This window comes from Clarias gariepinus, chromosome 17, assembly GCF_024256425.1.
Source record: "Clarias gariepinus isolate MV-2021 ecotype Netherlands chromosome 17, CGAR_prim_01v2, whole genome shotgun sequence".
Lineage (NCBI taxonomy): Eukaryota > Metazoa > Chordata > Actinopteri > Siluriformes > Clariidae > Clarias > Clarias gariepinus.
Window position 1 is genome coordinate 1798648 of NC_071116.1, and position 17159 is coordinate 1815806.

At 40.1% G+C, this 17159-nt stretch overlaps 1 protein-coding gene across 33 annotated transcripts in view; it reads right to left on the reverse strand.

Moving 5' to 3' along the window:
* The window catches only part of LOC128545731 (protocadherin gamma-C5-like), a 241929-nt gene that overhangs the window by 82756 nt on the left and 142014 nt on the right, over positions 1 to 17159 (reverse strand). For 2 of the 33 annotated variants that reach the window (XM_053516328.1, XM_053516311.1), the window contains exon 1: positions 14341 to 16859. The exons of 29 other annotated variants lie outside the window; for them this stretch is intronic. In XM_053516328.1, coding sequence (XP_053372303.1) covers positions 14341 to 16734 — 2394 coding nt within the window. In that variant the 5' untranslated portion in view covers positions 16735 to 16859. Of the gene's footprint in view, positions 1 to 265; positions 2740 to 14340; positions 16860 to 17159 lie in introns of those variants that run through there. 2 more of the 33 variants (XM_053516314.1, XM_053516330.1) reach the window with 2 other exon arrangements.

The window sequence follows — 17159 nt, forward strand, 5'->3', positions numbered from 1 at the left end:
CCAGTACGTCTGGTGCTAAAAAAGAAAGCTGAACAATTGTAGACGCAGGAAAAGAAAAGATCTGTTAATGCCATATAATATTTTAAATTTTATATTGGCTCATGGTTATGGAGTAACTATTTTTTTTTTCATAATAAAGCATTTCTTTCAAGTTTTCATTTCAAACATTTCAAAGAAAATCAAATTGCTAATGACTGTGATGTGTACTGTGTCACAATTCGGTAATCATTAAGTTTTTTAAACATTTATTATAAGAAACGCTTACCATTTCTGAAGAAGCTGGATCGTTTAAAATAATATTCTCCTTTACAGCGCGCTGCAGAGTTTCTGTAAAACTCGGGTCCATCACTAAAACACTTTGTCCTCCAAGTGTAGAATATTTACAGTTACTCTTCCTCGAGTCAGTGGTCATACAAGCATCATAATTATACATGTGCGGCAGAGTTCCAGTAACTCCTGTGTCTGTGTAACCGGGTGGATAGTACGGAATAACTGGGAGATTGGACTGATAGAAGATGCGCGATTGTCTCCACCTGTAGATCTTTACTGATATTATAACTACTACAGTTGTGATTAAAAGAAAAGAAACAGCAGCTAAGGCTAAAACTAAATAAAAGGTGAGGTCATCATTATACTGTTTGCTGTGTGTAAAGTCAGTGAATTCTGAGAGCACTTCAGGGAAAGTGTCCGCTACAGCTACATTGATGTTAACTACAGCTGAGCGAGATGGCTGTCCGTTATCCTCCACAACTACAGTCAGCTTTTGTTTCACAGCGTCTTTGTCAGTGACCTGGCGCACAGTTCGTATCTCTCCATTCTGCGCTCCCACTTCAAACAGCGCCCTGTCTGTGGCTTTCTGGAGTTTGTATGAGAGCCAGGCGTTCTGTCCAGAGTCCACATCAACAGCCACCACTTTAGTGACCAGATATCCGACATCTGCTGAACGAGGCACAATCTCAGCCACCACAGAGCCACCGGTCTGTACTGGGTAGAGAACCTGAGGAGCGTTGTCATTCTGATCCTGGATTGTAATTTTGACTGTCACGTTACTCCTGAGTGGAGGGGAGCCTCCGTCCTGCGCTCTGACGCGGAAATGGAAGTCTTTTAACTGCTCGTAGTCGAAAGAGCGCACGGCATTAATGACTCCACTATCAGCACTGACTGACACATATGATGACACAGGAACTCCATTGACAGTGCTCTCTTCTAAAATATAAGAGACTCGAGCATTCTGGTTGGAGTCTGCATCACTCGCCTTCACTGTGAATATAGAGAGACCTGGTGTGTTGTTCTCCACCACAAAGGCCTCATAATGATTTTTTTCAAAAACAGGTGCGTTGTCATTTACATCTGATATGTGTAAACGGAGAGAAGTGCTGCTGGAGAGTGAGGGAACTCCCTCATCAGAGCAAGTCACTGTGATGTTATACTCAGCTTCTCTCTCTCTGTCCAGCTCCTGATCAGTGCGCAGGCTAAAAAAGTTATTTGACGGAGATGTGATCGTAAAAGGAACATTATCATTAACAGTACAGTAAACTTGTCCATTCGCACCTGAATCCAAGTCATTTACTTTTAACATGGCAACAACAGTGTTGAGCTTGGATTCTTCTGATATGGAATTAGACATAGAAACGATCGTGATTGCTGGACTGTTATCATTAATGTCCAATACATCAATAATCACCTTACATGTGTCAGACAATCCTCCTTGGTCTCTGGCTTGAATATCAAGCTGGTAGCTGTTGGATTTTTCATAATCAATCTGTGTGTTTAATTTCACTTCTCCACTTTCTTTATTTACAACAAACATGTTGGCAACCGATCTTTCCACTGCATCTGAAATGTAATACGATACGTAACTATTCGAACCCTCGTCCGCGTCAGAAGCACTCACTGTTGTTGCTTTTGTTCCCTTTGCGCTATTTTCCTGTAGCGTAGTTTTATAAACCTTTTGCGTGAATACAGGTGCATTATCATTAGCATCCACAACCGTTATATATACTTGCATTGTTCCTGACAGCCGAGACTCGCCACCATCAAACGCCGTCAACAACAAATGTATTTGTCCTTCCTTTTCCCGATCAAGTGTGTTTTGTAAAATCATCTCGACATTCTTCCCTACACCTGATTCTTTGTCTAACACAAAATTATCCGTGGGTTTAAGGGAATAGCCCTGAAGGCCGTTTATTCCAACATCCGGATCGGCAGCTTTTCCCAGCACGAATCTGGCACCGATCATTGCCGACTCGCTGATTTCGAACCTCATTTCATCGTTCTGAAAACTAGGAGCATTGTCGTTTATATCTGTGATCTCTACAGTAACAGAATATAACTCCATCGGGTTTTCCAGAATCATCTGGAGGTGGAGCGCGCACGGGGTTAATTTCGCACAAAGAGACTCCCGGTCGATCTTCTCTTTGGTGAGAAGCAATCCGTTTTCCCTGTTTAGTTCCACGTATTCAATGCTCTCGTCTGAAAAGATGCGCGCTTTCCCAGATTTCAGTCTTTTTAAATCCAAACCCAAATCCTGAGCGATGTTTCCGATCCTCGATCCTTTCACCATTTCCTCGGGAACAGAGTAAGTGATCTGCCCGCACGCGCAGTCAGAACAAAAGACGAAGAGAAGCAGAATCGTGCGCCGTAACGCCATAGCGGATTTTTGTTTTTTAATAAATGCTACTCAAAGCGACAATCTAAGTATCTAGGTCAGAATTAAATAGTCATAAAGAAATTATAAATGCCTTTGGTATATAAAATAATTGTGCTCTCACATCCTGCGGAAAAAAGCCTGTCCTCTTTCTTTCTGTCTGATATATGACGTCGGAGGGTTTGACGATTTTAACCCCAATCTCAGTCCATCGCTGTTAAACAGCGCCCCTGTGAGTCAAAACTACACATTAAAAAATGCTGGGTTATTTTTAACTACCCAAACGCTGGGATGCCTCTGTTAAGTCATTTTTCTGGGGGGTTATTTACAGTGAATTGGGTACTTTTTGTGTAAACCAGCTTGCTGGGTTGGAGTTGGGTTAGCTAGTGACAGCTAACATCACAGACAAGACCGCCCCTCCCCTGAAGTTCACGGTGTATACAGTGGCTGTGTCAACTTTAGCCTATGTCTTTTCTTTTGGGATGCTGATGAGGGTGCATCCCCCTCGTGCATTGAACAGGAAATGTAAACGTTAAATACATGGTCTGTATACACACTTTTACTCACTTAAGTCACATATGACTGAAGTTTTTTTTACTGTATGTAACATTTATTAACTTTACCATGTTAACGTTCAACTCAAACTTTCTGCTCTGAGCTCTAGTTTATCTGACAGTGGCTGCTAGCCAGCCAAAGAACCCCACCTGCGTATGAAAGTAACTGCTGAAATGTCTGAGCTTTTTAGCTTCCTTTGTAGAATGCTTGCACAGTGTATGAAGATGGTAAAGTGATGAATGAAAGTTAAACTCTTAACTGTAGTGCCAGCATGACGCTGCATTCAGTTAGGTTGCTAGCGTTAGCAACCACATTAACATTAGTACTTTATTAATATCAGTACAATAAAATGCTGTGGTGTTATAAAACACTAATCTTCTTACAAATATGTATACTAGCCAACCCTCTCAATTTTCCAGAAACTTTCTAAGGTTGGAACCAACATGGTGGAATACCTCCAGCAGGCTAAAGTGTCAAGGCCATACCCCTACATCCTGAGGTTGGGAGATAATGACCAGCGCTGCTCTCAGGCATTAGTGCTTGTGAGTAATAGTATCATAATGATGTCTCTGTTAAACTTGTTTTGTATAATTTATATTTTTGTTCTATGATTTGTACATTTGATTATTGATAATAATAATAATAATAATTAATAATAATAATAATAATAATAATAATAATAATAATTATTATTATTATTATTATTATTAATATTAAAAAACTTATCATTTTTATTCATACACATTTACATTTCATACACCCTAAAAAACGCTGGGTTGCCTCTGTTGGGTCATTTTTCTGGGTTCTTCACAGAGAGTTGGGTAGTTTTTGTGTAACCCAGCTGCTAGGTTGAAGTTTGCTTGGCCCCGCCCCCAGAGGTCACCGGTGGATTCAAGCGCTGTCAGTCAGAACTTCGTGTCTCTCTTGAGCTCCCACACCGCTGATTATGGTTCATTTAAGGGAAAATGATGTTAAATACAAGGTCTGTATACACATGTTCACTTACCTAAGTCACATATGACTGAAAAATTATTACTATATGTAAGATTTATTACTGTTATCGTGTTAAGGTTACACTTAAACTTTCAGGCTGGTCTGAGGTAAAATAATTTAGCTGCTATAGTTAGCCAAAGAACCCCACCTGTGTGTGAGGGAAACGGATAAGATGTCTGAGCTTTTTATCTTTCTCTGTAGAATGTTTGCAGGGTGACGAAACTGTAACTGTAGTATTAGCATGACGTTAGCATTTAGTTAGGTTGCTAGCGTTAGCAACCACATTAACATTAGAACTTTATTAATCTTACTGTTTGAGAGAATAAAATGCTGGGGTGTTACAAAACACTGACCCTCTCACAAATATACACACCTGCTAACCCTCCCGTTTTTCACTAGCTATAGTAATTTACTCCACGGTCAAAATTCGTCCGCGTTTCTCCCGAGTTATAACAATATTTTACACCTTTCCCCCTTTAGCAAGTAGTATGCAAATATGACTGCTGCATGTAAGCTAACCAGGTAGCCCTCTTTAACCAAAGTTGCTTGTGACTCAGACTAAATTAACTATCAGTCAGCTGTACAGACTGTTTGGTAGTAGCTGTTTCCATGTTTTTGTTTCAGGTTACCTATACCCTAGCTTTGTCATTTTTTTATTTAGTATAAATCCTATTACACATTAAATTGATAGTCTTATTCAGTTTAATCTTTGTTATTAAACAAATTTTTAACTTTCTTAGAGTTTAATAGAGTTGCTTATGTACGATGCCTACAATCTGTATGACGTTGAAACCAAATACCATACGAAATACAAGGCGCTACTAGAGAACTTTGTTGAAAGCAATAGGGATGTGCGATTGCACTTAACTGAAGACGAACGCAAACATGATCGGCAAAACTGGTATGTGTCTAAATTGCTGTGCGCCACAGAATTCAGGAAAAGGGTAGAGACGTGGATTACAGAAACTTAGAACCGCTCTAAGCCGCCTCAAACATTCGATGACGGAGTTTTACCAGAAGACAGTGTGTCAATGGTGGAATCAAGGACTCTCGCGCCTAACAAGCACGGAAGCGTAGTGACGGCAGCATCCAAAAGTTCCTCAACATCTACAGCATCCTTAGCTCGGCTAAAGCTGACAGAGCATCCCTGCTGGCTGAAGCAGCAATCTTAGAGCAACGGCAGGCGTTAGAAATAGAGGAAGCACAATTCCAAGCACGATTAAAGGTTAAAAAGGAAAGGCTGGAATTCGAAGTGAAGCCTGCAAAGGTTACAGCAAAAATAAAAGTGTATCAGGGTTGTGAAAAACGACAAGGTCCTGCAAGACAGGACGTGACCATCGAAACGCGTGGTGCATGCGCTCCCGAACACAATGACCACCACGACCACAGTTCGGCAACGGAATACCTCGAACTGCCATCGCGCCTCCGAGCAAACTACTTAAGCATGCCCGTGAGTGCCAAACCCATAATGTCAAGCACCCTAATGGAATGGCCTACCCAAGGTAACGAACACTTACTTTACAACACTGACATAGTGGAGCCTCAGGGTAGGATGCCACTTCAGGCAGATCTTACAGAAATGTTTGCGAAGAGTTAGAGGCAACTTTCCTCCGCACGACGTTCCTCCATTCAATGGTGACCCTCTTGAGTTCACGTCCTTTGTAAGAGCCTTTAAACATGTCATCGAAACCAAAACTGATAGCAATCTGAATAGGCTGTTCTTTCTTGAGCAGTATACTAGAGGACAGCCTAGGGACCTTGTGATAAACTGCCAGCTCATGCCAGAACATTGCAGTTACGCAGAAGCTATGAGACTGTTACATGACAAGTTTGGAAATAGACAAATAATCGCTACAACGCTGATGCAAAAGGCACTCAACTGGCCGGAAATAAAGTCAGAGGATGGAAAGTCACTGACAAATTTCTCCCTGTTTCTGGTAAAATGTTACAATACCATGTCAAGTATCGATCACATGGATGAGCTAGACAATGCTACCAATTTGAGGACTATAGTCTCAAAACTGCCCTACAAATTGCGTGAAAGATGGAGAAACCATGCATACATGCACAAAAGGCGCACCCAAAAAAGAGCCAAGTTTGTGCAGCTGATGGAATTTGTAGAGCAGGAAGCAACTGTAATGTCTAACCCACTTTTCGGCAACCTGAACGTTTCAATTAATGATAAAAACACTGCAACAAACCTCCGTCAGGGCTCAAGCAAAAAATGAAAGGAAAAAGAGGTAGCAGCTTTGCAACCGGCGTAAAACAGGTTGGTAAAAATCATAAAGACTCAATTACAATAAAGAGTAGTGGTGCATTAGTTATTAGTGCCTTTACTAAACCTTGTGCATCCTGTGCAAAAGATCATACTTTAGATAAATGCCACCAGTTCAATGATAAGACATATAAGGACAAATTGGACTTTTAAAAAAAGAATGGATTCTGCTTTGGCTGTTTAGTAAAAGGAAACTTAAGCAAAGACTGCACAAAGAAAATTACATGTCAGTTGTGCTCAAAGAAACATCCTCGCATGCTACACATTGCAGCACAAGACACAGCTCAAGTGATCGTAAAGGCTGACGAAACCGAACCAGTTAAAACACTGCCTGTTACAGTGAGCCATGAAACGAGCGTGTGTACTGGAGCTGGAGATAACTGTATTCTCTTCATAGTACCTCTCCATAGTAACTGTATTCTCTCCATAGTACCTGTTAAAATAAAGTCCAAGAAAGGTAACAAGATAGTAGAGGTATACGCCTTTATGGACCCAGGCAGCTCTGCTACCTTTTGTACAGAGTCATTAGCAAGGCGATTAAACGTACAAGGTAAAAAAGTTGACATCATGTTAAGCACCATGAACGCAAGGAAACAAGTAGAAAGTTACATGCTTATTGATCTAGAGGTTAGTAGTCTGGAAGAAAACACCTTTATTGAACTCCCCAAAGTGTTCACACAAAAGAATATCCCAGTCTCAGTGGAAAACATTCCACAACAGCACGACATCGATAAGTGGCCATACCTCAGCGAAGTAAAACTGCCTCACATTAATGCTGGAGTTGAAATTCTCATAGGTAACAAAGAGCATAGGCTCCTAGAACCATGGCGAGTAATTAACAGCAGGCACAATGGGCCATATGCAGTAAAGACTGCTCTTGGATCGACCATAAATGGACCTCTTCGAGAGTCGGTCGAGGAAGGCACATGTGACAATGAGCAAGTGAGCGTTGCAGTCAACAGAGTTTCCATCGAAAGCATGACTTTCCTGAATGGAACTGTGATGACAAAGCTGAGTTGTCACAAGAGGACTATCAATTTTTAGACTCTGTAACTAACTCCCTGCAGTTCACTGACAATCACTTCTACATTGGCCTCCCATTTAAAAAGGCAGCTATTCAAATGCCCATTAACCGAAGTGCAGCAATGCAGCGCGCACTGAACCTCAAAAGGAAGTTTAAGAATAACCGCTCCTTTCACGAAGAGTATTTAAACTTCATGAACGACATGTTTGAAAAGGGTCATGCAGTCAAGGTGCCCACACCTCACCTAAGTCGACAAGACGGGCAAGTGTGGCATATATATCACCATGGTGTATACCATCCTCAAAAGAAAAAGCTAAGGGTAGTCTTTGACTGCGCTGCCAGCTATCAGGGAATATCATTAAATAGTGAGCTTCTGCAGGGACCCGACCTGACAAACTCACTCATTGGAGTGCTCACACGCTTTAGACAAGAGGAAGTTGCCATGATGGCAGATATGGAAGCCATGTACTATCAGGTTAGAGTTCCGGAAAAGGACACAGACTTGTTGCGTTTCCTGTGGTGGCCGAATGGAGACGTGAGTCAGGACTTGGTCAAGTATAAAATGGTCGTTCATTTTTTTGGATCATCTCCAAGTGTAGCTAACTTCGCCCTTAGGAAAACAGCAGAAGAAAACCGCAGCAATGCATCTGCCGAGGCAGTCAACACAGTACTTAAAAACTTTTATGTAGACGACTGCTTGAAGTCTGTCTCTAGTCATAATCAAGCAGTTGTGCTATATAGTAATCTCACCAAACTGTGCGCAAGTGGAGAATTTCACCTCACCAAGTGGGCAAGTAATAGTCGTACATTACTAACTTCCATCCCAGAGAGTGAAAGAATCAAAAACATGAGGGACTTGGATTTGAGTAAAGACGCACTTTCTGTTGAGAGAGCTCTAGGGGTGTTGCGGTGTATTAATTCAGACACGCTCAAGTTTAAGATTAGTTTAAAAGAGCGGCCTGTGACTAGAAGAGGAATCTTGTCAGTCATTAGTTCAATTTATGACCCCTTAGGCTTCCTTGCACCAGTCATACTGCCAGCTAAGACCGTAATGCAGGAGTTATGTAAAGAGAGACTCGCTTGGGACGATGACATTCCCGAACAATTTATAAAAAGATGGAGGGCCTGGCTACACGAGTTGCATCAACTGTCTGAGTTTAGTGTAGCAAGATGCGTAAAACCAGTTGGCTTTGGAGTTACAACTGCAAAGTTACAACTTCACCTCTTCTCAGATGCAAGTGAAATGGGATATGGAGTCGTCTCATATATTAGGTTAGTTAATGCTGATGGACTCACACACTGTGCATTCATGATGGGGAATTCTCACGTAGCGCCCCTGAAACAAACTACTATCCCCCGAATGAAATTGACAGCGGCAGTGGTTGCTGTAAACAATGACAAAATGTTGAAAGGTCAACTGGAAATAGAACTGCTGGACTCTGTGTTTTGGACCGACAGCACAACTGTCTTGAGATACATTGTTAATGAAAAACTTTGCTTTAAAACCTTTGTCGCTAACAGAATCTCTCTATCATACAAGAGTCAACCAAGCCACAGCAGTGGAGGTATGTCAACACTTCAAAAAACCCAGCTGACGCTGCTTCCAGAGAAAAACAACAATTGGATCCATGGTCCCCCCTTTCTTAAAAAAACAGAAAGTTAATGGCCTGAGAACATTCATGATCTGTCAACGAAAGAGGATGACATTGAGATTAAACACACAGCCTCAGTGAATCTCGTAAAGACTACAGAGATCACAGATGCCGTGAGTAAACTGATTAACTATCACTCTGACTGGTATAAGTTAAAAAGATCCGTTGCCTGGATTCTTTGCGTTAAAGACATGCTTAAACAGAGAACAAAAAGGATTAAGGGACAGGCAAACAACTCAATAACCATAAAAAAACCATAAGTCTCTAACAATTAAGGACTTAACAATGGCAGAAAACAAAGTCATTAAGTTCGTTCAAAACCAAGAATTCAAAGAAGAAATTTCCATGTTACAAAAGGGTAATGCATCCGTAAAAAGAAACAGTTGTCTCTCCAAACTAGATTCAGTACTGCAGGATGGAGTGCTAAGAGTTGGAGGACGTCTTGGTAGGTCTGCAATGCCTGAGCATGCAAAACACCCTGTCATTATACCCAAAGACTCACACATTACAACTTTAATCTTAAGAAACATTCACGAACAGGTCGGACATTGTGGAAGGAATTATATGCTTTCAAAATTGCGGCAGAAATACTGGATTCCGACTGCAAATTCCCTTGTGAGAAAGTTTCTGTCCAGTTGTGTGACATGCAGAAAGATCAGAGCAAAGACTAGCGAACAAAAAATGTCAGAACTGCCACGTGATAGAATAACACCAGATCACCCACCGTTTACTAACGTAGGGGTAGACTATTTTGGACCCTTCGAGGTCAAACGGGGTAGAAGTAATGTTAAAAGATATGGCGTATTGTTTACTTGTCTGACAACAAGGGCCGTGCACATTGAAGTCGCGCAGTCATTAGATACAGACTCCTGCTTAAACGCTATTCGACGCTTCATGTGCAGAAGAGGCCAGGTGTCAGTCATGAGAAGTGATAATGGAACAAACTTCATAGGCGCTGAGACTGAATTGCGTAAAGCTATCCAACAGTGGAATCAGTCAAAAATTAAAGGCGTCCTCATGCAAAAGGGGATACAATGGATATTTAATCCTATAATATGGGAAAGGCAGATAAGGTCAGTTAAAAAAAATCTTGAGGTCCGTACTAAAAGAACAAACACTAAACGATGAGAGCTTGCACACATTCCTGTGTGAGGTGGAAGCTATAATGAATGACCGTCCCCTTACCACCGCTACAGACGATCCCACAGACCTGGAGCCTCTGACACCTAACCACCTGCTGCTGATGAAAAAACAGCCAAACTTGCCTCCTGAACTTTTCAAAAAGGAGGACATTTATGTACGTCGCAAGTGGAAGCAAATTCAATACCTTGCCGACTTATTCTGGAAGCGATGGGTGCGTGAATACTTGCCCTTGCTTCAGGAGCCAAAAATGGTCTCAAGTGAGAAAAAACCTCACGATTGGAGACGTAGTTCTAATAATTGATGAGTCTTCTCCAAGAAATTCATGGGTCGTCGGACGGATCACGAAAGTGTTCCCTGATAAAAAAGGACTTGTGAGACGTGTGCTGGTCAAAACTAAAACCAGTACCCTGGAAAGACCCATCGATAAGCTGTGCCTCATATGTGAAATGGACTGTTAATTACCTTATAAAGTAGTCATGTTCCTTTCATTTGATACAGTGAAACTGTGTAACAAAAGACACGCGTCAGAACTTGTGAATAACATGCACAAACAAAACCAGTATCTCAAAGTAATTTAACTGTTTAATAGACATGGGTAGTTTTTTTTCACTGTAAAACATGTAAATAATAATAACAACCTATTTGTGAGGTAGAATTAACTCGGTAAAACTCGGTACTAGGTAAAAATTAACCAACATCTGGGTAGAACATTTGACCAATTTACGTGGTAGTATTAACCCAGCATTATAGTTAAATATGACCCAGCAATTCTTTTGATTGTGTAAAGCTGCTTCGCGACAATGTCGATTGTTAAAAGTGCTATACAAATAAACTTGAATTAAATTTAATTGAATGTTTATTTTTTTAGTTTCTGTGGTACTTGGTGAGGTTTCCAGTCTACCACACTCTTCCATTTCTGAAACAATAATGCTGTATAATATAATAATGCTGTATAATGCTGTTGTTTTGTGCTGGACAGTATTTAAGACCTGCTAAAAGCTATGTGCATTTCTTTTGGACTAGCACACCCACTGCATCTCAACCACCCCAAGCCTATGAAGAACACATTCCAGTTCTTCCAAGAGGTACTTCTCACATTAGTCCAAACTGAACTAAGACTCAGGTTATGGACATGATAAAAAATAGCATACAATTTGAAGAAATGCTTTTATTTTGGTTGTTGTTTTCATTCTACTACAGTCAGAGTTGTATATAGTTCAATATACTACAGTATATATGAGGTGGTCTTAAAGAAGGCCATGCTCACACATTTTAAAATCTGTAATAGTGCTGCCATATTAAAATGTTTGAGCTAAAAATCTTTTGTGTCAGCCTCTATCTGAAAGCTACATTACAGCAGGGCCATATGGAGACATTTAGAGGGGCATGTCCTCAAAGTCAAAGAGCAGATGGAACAGGATTTTAAAACCATACTTTAACATAATTAATAATCTGTTGAATTATAGCAACCCATATTCAAACGGGACGTGATCTCTTTCACTCCAGCCACGTCTCTGTCCCTGGCTTAATGATTTTCTGTTCCCAACACATATTCTGCTGGTCTGTGGCTTAAAGGTGCCCCTATTATGCCATAATGCTTTAGTGCAATAACCTTTATGCATAAAGGTTGCTACTATTGCTTAATAAGTCTCTTAAAACTGGTTTACATGTATGCAAGGTAAAAAAAACTGTAGTTTTCTCCAAAAATAGATTTAATTTTACCCTATTTCTAAATTATTCGTAAACGACTCGTGTGAAGCAGTTCGAAGATTCAGTCTGTCTAAACCCCTCCTTTCCGTGAGCCCTCACTGCTGTGATTGGTCAGATGGCACGGCCCTTTATGATTGGTTTCCCGCTACAGCGTGTGTCAGAAAAAAAAACCATACCATTACCATAACTGAACGACGGCATAGAAAAGATGCCGTCGGTTTTACCGTGTAACGACAAGCTAATTTTATATTTACTGTGGCTTAAAAAATCGAGAGGTCTTTTATCTTTGGCAGGTCAGGGAAGTGGCAAGGCGCATGCGCACTTCACGTGTGTGGACATTAACAAGTGTGGTAACGTAAATTGTAAGATAGCGGGCAAGTTGTTCGTGACGTAGAACGTGGGCGGGCAAGTTGTTCGCGACGTAGAACATGGGCGGACATTATGCAAATATGTTTTGGAGTGACGTGGATCCATAAAAGAGTAAAAATAGATTTGTTAATGACTCGTTTATGCGAAATTGAGCCGACTCTTTTTTAATAGACAAAAACATAATTTATCGTGCACTGTTAGCGTCACAGATAGTGCAGATAGTTTATGTTCACATACAGCTACATGACACACTGCATGAAAGAAAATATTAGAAAAAGCATAATAGGAACTCTTTTATGTCCCACTGTTTTGCTCCAACACCCATTTCCATCCCTCATCTGATCTAACACTCCACTCTGTCTATGAAACAGGCACAATTTGCTGTTCCAACCCGTTTTTTTTATTTTAAGCATTATTTTAACATCTCTTGAATATAATCCACAATAAAACCCACCCCAGGTAATGATAGAAAATTTAAAAAAATCAACAGATTGCAATAAAGTATTTATCTGGTCAGCGGCCTTCTAGAGCTCCTACACAAAACAATAATGCTACTAATAGGCCACTAAACACACTTTACTTACCAACAGCTAAAGTTCCTGCTTTTTATTTCTCAAAAAAATAATACGAGAAATTTTCTTCCTTCGAGCGTCTGCCTGTGGCGTCTGCGCAACTACAACTCTATTAGCCAGGTCATGTCACAAAGTCATGATAATTGATTGACCCCAGCTAAATTATTTATTATTGGTAAATGTTTTTTTTTTGATAATTGCCACAGGTAGGCCATGGATAATACTAAAGCACACATACACATATATACACAGCCATTTGTGACCATTTGCAACTGCTACAGGTGAAATCAGCATGCTCAGCGTGGCCATAATACCATTAAACCATCCCATCAGAGGCAGAGACTATTGTTTTTTTGGCAGCATCCATGGTTCAGTACAATGTTATGCAATGTTTTGTCACCAACAAAACTATATAGTAAGTTTTACTAAAAAAAAAAATTTTTAGAACTTAAGCTACAGGAAATATATAATTTATTTGAACCATTGATTTGGAATAAATACAACTAATGCAAACTTTTTTTGGTTACTGCATCCAGTTAAGATACTAATACAACTTAACCTATTTAAGTTTATAGCAAGGTAAAAAAAAATCATTCTCACACAAGCTTACATGTACCAAATAAATCTTTACTGTTATTTTACAAAATTGTTCCCAAGTACAGTTCTCGGCTAAAATATGCATACAACTTTATAGAAACTAAACTGTTTGAGGTAAAGTAAGTGAAAATACATGAAAGGCACCTGATATATTATAAGGATATAAGGAGCCCCACTCAGTATAAAACAATGATAAATGTTTGAGTCTATGTGCATAAATAATGCAGTCTTACTAGTATTCTGAGAATGATCTCAGTTTCAATTGCAAAAAAACTTTGATTCTCTGTTCACTCATTAGACAGATATTAGATTTTTTTTGTCCTTTTGTGTACATATCTTTTTTTTTTTAAAAAAAAAAAAGGGAAAGTATTGCACATTCCATGAATATTCAATATAAAATACACTCTACCAGACTTGCAATCATGCATAGTGGTGCAGGAGTGTTTATCTGCTCACCCTCTTTAATTCACTTTACCAAAATCATTTTACTTTATTACCATATTTTACTTCAGGGACTCTTTTCAGTGTAGCCATCAAGTGTATTTTCTGAACAAAACAAAACCCATTGCACACAACTTGCTTAGTCATTTACATGGCGTATTTAACAAATGGCAGTTTTTTTCCTACTACATAACACACATCACTGCTGTCCTTATTAGCAAGATTAAACAGACATCCACTCAGTAAGTATAAAAGTAAAGTATAATACGACTTTTAAAATTGTAGTACCATGGTTCTGTTTTGTATCATATATATAGTCTGGAAAAGGTTTATTGTAAATAAGTTAAGTCATAAGCCCTTACCATCTCTGAAGAATCAGGATCATTTAGAAGATTATTTTCCTTCATTGCCCGCTGTATAGTTTCAGTAAAACTAGGGTCCATCATTAAAACACTTTTTCCTCCAAGTGTAGAATATTTACATGCACTTTTCCTCGAGTCAGTCGTCATAGAAGCATCATAATTATACATGTGCGGCAAAGTTCCAGTAACTCCTATGTCTGTGTAACCGGGTGGATAGTACGGAATAACTGGGAGATTGGACTGATAGAAGATGCGCGATTGTCTCCACCTGTAGATCTTTACTGAAATTATAACTACTACAGTTGTGATAAAAAGAAACGAAACAGCAGCTAATGCTAAAACTAAATAAAAGGTGAGGTCATCATTATACTGTTTGCTGTGTGTAAAGTCAGTGAATTCTGAGAGCACTTCAGGGAAAGTGTCCGCTACAGCTACATTGATGTTAACTACAGCTGAGCGAGATGGCTGTCCGTTATCCTCCACAACTACAGTCAGTTTTTGTTTCACAGCATCTTTGTCAGTGACCTGGCGCACAGTTCGTATCTCTCCATTCTGCGCTCCCACTTCAAACAGCGCCCTGTCTGTGGCTTTCTGGAGTTTGTATGAGAGCCAGGCGTTCTGTCCAGAGTCCACATCAACAGCCACCACTTTAGTGACCAGATATCCGACATCTGCTGAACGAGGCACAATCTCAGCCACCACAGAGCCACCGGTCTGTACTGGGTAGAGAACCTGAGGAGCATTGTCATTCTGATCTTGGATTGTAATTTTGACTGTCACGTTACTACTGAGTGGAGGGGAGCCTCCGTCCTGCGCTCTGACGCGGAAATGGAAGTCCTTTAATTGCTCATAATCAAACGAGCGCACTGCATTAATGACTCCACTATCAGCACTGACTGACACATATGATGACACAGGAACTCCATTGACAGTGCTCTCTTCTAAAATATATGAGACTCGAGCATTCTGGTTGGAGTCTGCATCACTGGCTTTCACTTTGAATATAGAGAGACCTGGTGTGTTGTTCTCTAGCACAAAGGCGTCATAATGATTTCTCTCAAAAACCGGAGCATTGTCGTTTACATCTAATATCTGTAAATAAAGAGAAGTGCTGCTGATGAGTGAGGGAACTCCCTCATCAGAGCAAGTCACTGTGATGTTATACTCAGCTTCTCTCTCTCTGTCCAGCTCCTGATCAGTGATCAGGCTAAAGAAATTATTTGATGGGGAGGTGATAATAAAAGGAATGTTTTCATTAACATTACACTGAACCTTTCCATTCACACCTGAATCCAGATCATTTACTTTTAACATAGCAACAACTGTGGTCAGTTTGGATTCTTCAGGTATAGAAGTGGACTTTGAGATGATGGTGATTGCTGGACTGTTATCATTAATGTCCAGTACATCAATAATTACCTTACATGTGTCAGACAATCCTCCTTGGTCTCTGGCTTGAATATCAAGCTGGTAGCTGTTTGATTTTTCATAATCAATCTCCCTATTTAATGTCACTTCTCCACTGTCCTCATTTACAAGAAAAATATCAGCCATAACGCTGTCCACTGCGTCAGAAATGTAATAAGACACATGACCGTTGGAGCCTTCGTCTGCGTCAGAAGCACTTACTGTTATCAGTTTGGTGCCCTTTATTGCATTTTCTATCACAGTTGTCCTATAAGCTTTTTGCGTGAATACAGGTGCATTATCATTAGCATCCACAACCGTTATATATACTTGCATTGTTCCTGACAGCCGAGACTCGCCACCATCAAACGCCGTCAACAACAAATGTATTTGTCCTTCCTTTTCTCTATCGATGTTTTTTTGCAAAATCATCTCGACATTCTTCCCTACACCTGATTCTTTGTCTAACACAAAATTATCCGTGGGTTTAAGGGAATAGCCCTGAAGGCCGTTTATTCCAACATCCGGATCGGCAGCTTTTCCCAGCACGAATCTGGCACCGATCATTGCCGACTCGCTGATTTCAATTCTCATTTCATTCTTCTGAAATTTAGGAGCATTGTCGTTTATATCTGTGATCTCTACAGTAACAGAATATAACTCCATCGGGTTTTCCAGAATCATCTGGAGGTGGAGCGCGCACGGGGTTAATTTCGCACAAAGAGACTCCCGGTCGATCTTCTCTTTGGTGAGAAGCAATCCGTTTTCCCTGTTTAGTTCCACGTATTCAATGCTCTCGTCTGAAAAGATGCGCGCTTTCCCAGATTTCAGTCTTTTTAAATCCAAACCCAAATCCTGAGCGATGTTTCCGATCCTCGATCCTTTCACCATTTCCTCGGGAACAGAGTAAGTGATCTGCCCGCACGCGCAGTCAGAACAAAAGACGAAGAGAAGCAGAATCGTGCGCCGTAACGCCATAGCGGACATTTATTTCATTTAAATCAAAGCGTCCTTGCAGTCTTATCATGTAGATCACCTGAGATAATCGCCTTTCCCTTAAAAAAATTATTATGCTAAGACATCGGGCGAGAGAAAAACCCGTCTTCTTTCTTGCTTACTTCCTTTCTTTCTTTTTTTCTGATAGAGTGATATGACGTGGGAGGGTTTGCTGATTTTTTTTTTTGCCAATCTCAGTCCAACCCTGTTAAACAGCGGCCCTTTGAGTCAAAATGAAGAACTACAAATCTCATTCATAATATTCATTATGTAGTAAACATTTAGCAGAGTTAGATTTGGTAATAGAACTCCCTATTTCCCACAAGTTTACAAAGACAGAATAAATAATAAATACCATACATTTTAAGATTATACTGTTATATAAGTGCCAAATGTACCATACATTTTAAGATTTA